General features: G+C 41.9%; 1 protein-coding gene across 1 annotated transcript; it reads right to left on the minus strand.

Annotated features, from left to right (window-relative positions):
• Positions 1–1,117: 1,117 nt before the first annotated feature.
• NEFL (neurofilament light chain) lies at positions 1,118–6,874 on the minus strand (the record flags this gene model as incomplete). The annotated part of the gene is made up of 4 exons (XM_082253684.1): positions 5,780–6,874; positions 3,830–3,954; positions 2,228–2,571; positions 1,118–1,245 (listed from the first exon to the last, which is right to left on the minus strand). The coding sequence occupies exons 1-4, from the start codon at positions 6,812–6,814 to the stop codon at positions 1,118–1,120; spliced, it is 1,632 nt and encodes a 543-aa protein (XP_082109810.1). The 5' UTR covers positions 6,815–6,874.
• Between the last annotated feature and the right edge of the window lie 1,700 nt (positions 6,875–8,574).

The following is an 8,574-nucleotide window of genomic DNA, read 5'->3' on the forward strand; positions in this document are numbered from 1 at the left end:
TATGTTTATTCAATTCCACATTATTACCACAGTAATGTTTAATGCTGGTGGTGTAGAATGAATAGCGATAAAAGCATGGTTGCCATGAACCTCACCCGCTATGCCTTACTGCAATAATGACTCATCCAACCTCTTCCAACAAGTATGTGATGAGAAATAAATACACATTGGTAGCACACATTTTCAATTTGCTGACTGGATGCTGCTTGTCTCTTTATTGCGAGTAAAGTACACACAGATCCACAAAAGCCACCAACATATTCATTAGCTGCAGCTAACCATTGCCTTGCACTCAGCAGTGCTGGGGGTGGAGCAAAAATGCAACACTGCCTCGCAAACAATGAGGAGGATAAAGCACCTCCGATGCTATATGGTTCTTGGGAAGCAGAATTTTAGTCTTCCTTTAAAATCAGACCACAGGTGAAAATATGGACATCCAGCAAAAACTGATATCATGTCATTTTTGGGTGGAAACCACCAGGCTTAGAATTTCATTGATCTAATCTATGATACTGCCAATGTAGGGCAGCTTACAAAGAGTTATACCTCTCTGTGGGGTCACCCTCTACAGTCTGTACCATATATTTCAGTAGGGGGATGTCATCTGTCATCACATGGCTTGGCATTAAAGTGATGTCATATTGTTGCAGCCACAGAAGAGAGTATTTACACCCCTTGTTTTCATAAATATCATTTTTGGGGGTCTTGCCATTTAAATGAATGGCTCATGGCTATTTGCCTTTTTTATCTTGATTTAAAGAAAAGGCTGGTAAAACTAGTATTGCTATAAAGTCTGATGGTCATGGAACAAACATGGGTTTGAAAAGAGGAAGACCTTGCATGGATGTCATGGTGATCTCTGCACGGATTGTGAATAGACTGGAAGCTCCAGGAATTGGACCTGGATTAACCATGCACAACCTGGAAAGACAGGTCAGGGTGGGGTAAGGACCCTGAATAAAGCTTGAAGGTTCAAACTCTAGACACAGAAGGCAACACAAACAGAAAGGTGATTAGAGGTGATTTGTGGGCAACTGGGGGGATAGAGTGTATTAGTCATAAGAAGGATTTATTAGCTGGGAAATAACTCATGTGTTTGGTATAAACTGCAAAGAACCTATTTTTTATCTTTACTTTCTTCTTCTGCCGCTTCTTCTTCTTTTTCTTCATCACCTTCTTCAGCTTCATCCTCCTTACCCTCTTCTTCTTCACCTCCCTCTTCATCTCCCTCCTCATCTTCTCCTCCTGAAAATGTAAAAATAACAAAAATGAAAACACGATTAGTATGATTCTAAAATACGTAGACCCAAATATATATATGACTACTCTTGACTATAAATAGATCACCAAGGGTCCCTTAGATCCTATGGATCTCTGATTGATAGGTAATAGCCACAAGGTGGTGTTTTCTGGGACTTCAGTTGCAGGTTGGCCTAAAAAATTATATGCAATAAAATAATTTACAGGTGCAGATAATACAACCCCTATTTAATATTTTTATTGAGGGTATGGATAATTAACTCCCCAGGTAACAAGTTCAATGGTATGAGATTTGATAGGATACTTATTTGTTGAAGCTCATCTCTAATTTATGATTATTTTTAAAATATTGATTTACATGTACTCTCGCTATTTCCAGTGCTTTCCCTTGCAGGATCATAACTATGTTCAATTTTTGGGCTTTCAATCCACTTTCTGTGAGAGCAGGGTGTCAACGACCCACCCACTGGAAGGTGACATCCTGCCACCCTAGACTTACAGAAGAATGCATCAGTGGGTGTGGCTCTGTTCTCTGCACCATTCAGGACCCGCCCACCAGAAAGAAGAGGGCCCGTCATGGGACCGGACCAAAGACCACAGGGTATAAATTGTGTATACTGTGATTTTCCTTTTCCTTCAGCTCGGGCAGGATGGATGTGCAAAAAAATGCTAGAGGTTTTCTTTTTAAATACTGTGAAGGGAATGTTGAATAACATCAGATTCAGATCGGCTTAGCATGGAAGGCAGACAATTATTTTTATAGACAATTATAACTATATATGCTGAAAGGGTGGGGGAACTACTCCCATGATCTTGACATTTATTAGCAATTAGGGAACTGGAAAGAGATGAGCAGATGTAAAGCAATGGGTGAAATCACTGATTCTTGCACCTTATCAGAACCCAGATTTGTTCTTTTATCTAAGATGTATTAACCATCATCTGCCATTTTGCTGAGAATGTTTACCTTCTCCCTCTGCCTCCTCTCCTCCTTCCTCTTCCTCTTCACCTTCTCCCTCTTCTTCTCCTTCACCTTCTCCCTCCTCTTCCTCTGCAGCCTCTTCTTCTTCCTCTGGGGCTTCTGCCTTTGCTTCTTCTGCCCTGGTGGACTCAATGGTCTCTTCTACATCAAGTTGTTCTTCTTGGACATCTCTGGAGTAGTAGGTAGGAAATGCACGAGAAGAGATGTAGGAGCTGCTCTGCAGGCTGTATGAAGAGCGTCCGAATATAGGGGAAGCTTGTGTGTATCCACTGGTGATGGCCCCAACACCAGAAAAACTTAGTCTGGTCTCCTCCCCTTCCAGTAACTTCCTGTAACAGAGGTAGATAAACTACAGTGATAGAGAAAGACAACTCTATGATACTCATTGTGAAGCTGTGGAAAATAAATACTGTGCTGAAGAAACGTTGTGAGATACCCAGAGGCGCCCAACTATTATTAAATGCAAAAAAGTTGCATTTCTGAAGAGCCACAGCCTGCTTATGTCTGCTGCAGAACTACGGGAACATTGGTCACTGCCTCTGTGGTTTTATTAGAGACTATGGGGTTGAGTAACTAAAAGAAAATAGACTACTCATTTTGCAAGGGAATTTTCAATTAGCTTGGTGAATGTGGTGAAAAAATCTATTTCCAAAGACTACCCAATCATTTGCAAGGAAAATTCAAAAACGTATATTTTTGTTAGCATATGATTGGATGATGGAAATCAGCAGAATTTCACATCAGTCACTAACTAAGCCAAAGTGAACACCATATTCCCCTTTAGTAAATCAAAGCCTATATCGCGTTTAATCACTTTATCAAAATTTTACAACTTTATTTCTCAAGGTCACTGTGCAAGCCAAAATGCAGAGACTAACAAGGGCGTTCTGCTGTATAATCGTATTCTTACTTTATTTGTTATCATAGGCAAAGTGGAAAAAAGAAAACCATTTTCTCTTTTTATTTCCTTTTTCTATTCACACAGCTGCAGGTTCTTTGAAGGCATAAGCAACATTGTTACTTTCTGTTAGGCAGTTGATTAACAGAACAAAAATATTTGTAATATACCTTTAAAGTGGTATTAAACTCAAAAACAAAAAGGGAATATATTGCAGCCTACCAATCCTTAGATGTGGTGGCAGTGATAGTTTTTTACTGACACATCTGTAGTGCTGTTGAAGAATACTGGCCACATAAAAAAAGAAAAGAAAAAGTCTAAAAAAGAAAACTAATGAAACCATCACATCTAAAATTTAATAAACTGAAATGCAATAAATGTTTGCCATTGGGTTTAATACTGCTTTATATACATAGATGTTTTAGCACCTTGAAATACTTTATTTAGCCATTTTTTGTTAAAAGCAAAGCTAGAATCCACATTCTACCAAAAAAAAAAAAAAAAAATGATTCTTCTCATTCACTTCATTACAGATACTGCATCTACGGGATGACCACAAACTTCAGGGACTGAAGCTGGCAGCACTGAACTGTGTCATAAAAACTAGTAATGCGATTCTGACAGTTAATTATCTGCTGTCTATAAATTATATAGAGCCATAGTTGCAGGCAGTCAGTGCAGCATCCTACCTGTATGCAGCAATTTCTATATCCAGCGCCATCTTGACATTGAGCAGATCCTGATACTCTTTCAGATACCTTGCCATTTCACTCTTTGTATTCCCAAGCTCGTCTTCTAATTTGTTTATAGCATCCTGTGGTCAACGAATGAACAAAAACCAATTAAGATAAAAAATATATTTATACAATATAAAACAGAACAAGGACATATGGCACAGTAAACCTGGGTGTGGCATCAATAAAGGAGTTGTGATTTAATTATATGCTCAATATTAGCATTCAGCTAAAAACATTTTTTTTTTAGTAGCCCTGATAGCATTATGATCTTGTAATTGTGTACAATAATTTTATCATTGACCACCAGACATAATTTCGTCTAGTTATCTGATTATAATTTATTAAATATATACTGGTTATATAACTTTTTTTTATTAGAGGGAACTTACATAGTTACATAGTAGGTGAGGTTGAATAAAGACAATAGTCCATCCAGTTCAACCTGTATGTAAACTCATACAGAAAAAAAAACTGTGAACTAACAAATAAAGGATAATCATTGCTTTATAGAGGGAACATTTTCACTGCACCGAATTCATGAGAATACAATGTTCTGCTGGACCATCATTCTAAAGCAGACACAAACTAGTTTATTTAAAGCGTTGCAGGAAAAAATCCCATACTGCTATAGGTTACTGTACTATGTACTGTGCTCTTTGCAGTGTTTTACCGAACAAGTCTAAATGTAGACATCTAATGTATGGAGTGACAGAATTCTCTACAAAACTGCAAATGATGTGAATGCCAGGAATTCTCAGTCTGACAATAATTAGGGGGTTTTTGGGCACATTTACATACTAGAAATTCAGCAAATGTAGAACTACAAGTCCTATGCTACCATTGCACTGCTGTAGTGACTTTTTTTTTTTTTTTTGCACAATCGAGATTATATGTTATTTATTTTCAAGCTGGTTCACACCTGACATTTAGCTGAAATAAATATATTGAATTCATGAAAATAAAATAAATAAATAAATGTATCTATATATATGTGTATATATATATATATATATATATATATATATATATATATATATATATATATATATATATATATTTAGTTTTAATAAAAGGTATTATTTAAATACATAAAATAAATAATAAAAACATTTATTTCAGCTAAATGTCAGGTGTCAAACAATATATAATATATATATATACATACAATATAGGTTTATAAAGGGCAGACTCCATGGACCATTTGGTCTTTTTCTCTGCCATCACTCATGTATATTTAAATACATTTGTGCTTTTGAAAAGATTTACATAAACTGCATGACAGGAAAAGATAGTGTGGGCACTGGATCAATGTGGGTTTTAATATCATTAAAGTGAAAATACAGATGATACATCTGGGTTAAGGCATTCCCCTAACTGGTGCAAAGCTTTATAGGCTAATGGTGACATATGAAGTTGTGGTTTTAAGTCCCAGAGGAACTATGCAGATATGGCTTGTATATGACACAGCAGATTTTCCCCCACACATTACAACAAATAAATCTATTTATTTTACCTAAAAAAATTCCACTTAAAAATAAGAGCTGTGCATATTTTGGGTGAAATGGACACCAGTGTGCAGGTTCTTTCAATGGGGAAATTTACTAAAACCAGAGAGAGCAAAATCTGGTGCAGCTCTGCATGGAAACCAATTAATTTTTTACTGTCAAAACTTAATTGAACAAGCTGAAGTTAGAAGCTGATTGGCTACCATGCCCAGCTGCACTTTATTCTGAGTGCTCCAGTTTTAGTAAATCCCCCCCATTTACCTATAGTCACCCATGAACAGATCTGAGGCTGCAATGCTGCTTTACTCTGGCAATTGCACTTGTGATCTGTCCAGGGTGCTGTAGATAAAGCTGATTCATTGCACTGCCCCCCTGTTGCCCCATCACACCCCAATACCTGCATCTGTGCCACTTCAGAACTCTGCTTGTCCTCCAGCTCCTGGATCTGCCTCTGCAGAGCATCATTCACCCCCCGGCAGGCATCGATCTCCAGCGCTTTGGCTTTGAGCATCCTCCGGCTCTCTGACATTTCGTCCTTGGCTGCCCGCACTGCGTTAGTGTTTTGCGCGGCGCTCTGCGTCAGGACGGTGAACCTGGACTTGAACCACTCCTCCGCGGACTGCATGTTCTTGGCGGCCAGCTTCTCGTACTGCGCCCGGATGTCCCGCAGGGCAGAGCTGAGGTCCGGCTTGGCCACGTCCACCTCCAGGGAGATTTGGGCGTATTGCACCTGGGACTGCAGCTGGGCCAGCTCCTCTTCATGCACCTTCTTCAGGAAGGCGATCTCATCCAGCAGGCTGTCCATCCTCTTCTCCAGCTCTGCCCGGCCCAGCGCCGCCATGTCAGCCTCCTTCCGCACGTCCAGCAGCCTGCCCTCCGCATCCTCCCGGTTCAGCGCTTCCTCCTCGTACCGCGCCTGCAGCCCCCTCAGCGCGTCCTCCAGCCGCTCCCGCTCCGCGCGCAGGGTCTGCCTGTCCCCCACGGCTTCCTCGTGGGCCAGGCGGAGCTCGCGCACCTCGTGCTCGTACAGATCCCTCAGCCGGGACGGCTCGCTGTGCTTCTGGCGGAGAAGGAGCAGTTCCGCCTCCAGCACTTTGTTCCGCTTCTCCAGCTCATGGACCCGCTCAATGAAACTGGCGAAGCGGTCATTGAGGTCCTGGAGCTGAGCCTTCTCCTGGGTGCGGACTATCTTCAGGTCACTACTGATGGCGGCCACCTGGGTCAGGTCCAGGGAGTCGGCGCTGTGCAGCAGGCTGGAGGCGGCGGATGAGGAGGAGGCATAGCTCCGGCGTACACTGCTACTGATAGTGGGAGAGTAACTGCTCCGGCTGGGGGACACATAGCTACTCCGAATGTGCAACCGGGGGGAGCTCTCCACCACCCGGCGCTTATAGGAGGTGCTGTAATACGGATCGTAGCTGTACGAGCTCATGGTGCGGGCTGGGGAGCGGAGCACTCCCGCACACCTACTTATAGCGCACGGGACAGGGGCGAGCATGCGCACTACACCTGCCAGCACCAAGGACAGCGCACTGAGGGGACCCGCCCCTCTTCCCCTGCTCCAAGAGAACGAGCTGAGACCTGCAGATCCAGTCCTGGCACTGGGGGCCCCTGACCGAACACGAGAGCCACTCTGATACCCGCAATTCCACATTTCTTATAATCCATACTTCTGCTTTAAAGCATCACTAGACATGTTTTCCTTTTGGTCTTTAGGATAGAGTAGGGTTAAAGTGGAATTAAACCAAAAAACAAGCGTTCATTATATTGCAGCTGCATTCTTAGATATAATGGATGTGTTCGTTTTCTTCCTTCCTTCCTTGTCTTCTTTCTTTCTTCCACCTTACTCTAGTTCTTACTTCTCTTCCTTCTGCATTCTTCCATCTTCCTTCTATTCCTTCTTCCTCTCTTTCTTCTCATCCTTCTTCATCTCTCTGTTCCTTCTTCTTCTTATCTTTCTTTTTCCTCTCTTTCTTCCTTCCCTTTCTTCTTTCTCTCTTCTTTCTCTCTTTCGTCCTTCTTTCTCCCTTCTCTTCCTTCCTATTTCTTCCTTCTCTTCCTTCCTTCTGCATTCTTCCATCTTCCTTCTATTCCTTCTTCCTCTCTTTCTTCTCATCCTTCTTCATCTCTCTGTTCCTTCTTCTTCTTCTCTTTCTTTTTCCTCTCTTTCTTCCTTCCCTTTCTTCTTTCTCTCTTCTTTCTCTCTTTCGTCCTTCTTTCTCCCTTCTCTTCCTTCCTATTTCTTCCTTCTCTTCCTTCCTTCTGCATTCTTCCATCTTCCTTCTATTCCTTCTTCCTCTCTTTCTTCTCTTCCTACTTCCTCTCTCTCTCTTCCTTCTTCTTCCTCTCTTTCTTCCTTCCCTTCTTTCTCTCTTTCTTCCATTTCTTCCTTTTTTTCTCCCTTCTCTTCCTTCCATCTCTATTTCTTCCTTCCGTCTCTATTTCTTCCTTCTCTTCCTCCTTTCTTGCTTTCTTCCTCTCTTTCTTCCTTCTATTCCTTCTACCTCTCTTCCTTCTTCTTCCTCTCGTTCTTTCTTCCTTCCCTTTCTTCTTCCTTTCTCCCTTCTCTTCCTTCCTTCTCTATTTCTTCCCTCTTTTAAAGAGGTTTTTTTCTTTTTTTTTTACACCCTGCAAAAGAAAGACATAATGAGCTAGTATGCATCGCATATTAGCTCATTATGCAATACTTACCTCAGAACGAGCCCCCGCCATGCCGCTCACTCACCTCTATGACGGGCGACATGTCTAGTCGCCCGTCTTCCGGGATCGCGGCATCCGGCCATCTGATTGGCCGGAGCCGCGGTGACGTCACTCCCGCGCACGCGCGCTAGAGCCGACAGTCACGGCACGGGGCTCTGAAGGAACGGCACGATCGGCCGTTCCTTCAGAGCGCATGCGCCAGTGACGTCACTGGCGACATGTAAGGTAAATATCTCCTAAACGGTACATGTTTAGGAGATATTTACAGTACCTATAGCTAAGCCTTATCATAGGCTTACCTATAGGTACAAGTTGTAGAGGAGGGTTTACTTCCTCTTTAAAGAGAGAAGAAGGAAGAAAGCGAGAAAGGAGGAAGAGAAGGAAGAAATAGAGACGAAGGAAGAGAAGGAAGAAATAGAGACATTATATGTATTTCTTCCTTCCGTCTCTATTTCTTCCTTCTCTTCCTCCTTTCTCGCTTTTTTCCTCTCT

This window comes from Pelophylax lessonae (genome assembly GCF_965119305.1).
Source record: "Pelophylax lessonae genome assembly, chromosome: 4".
NCBI lineage: Eukaryota > Metazoa > Chordata > Amphibia > Anura > Ranidae > Pelophylax > Pelophylax lessonae.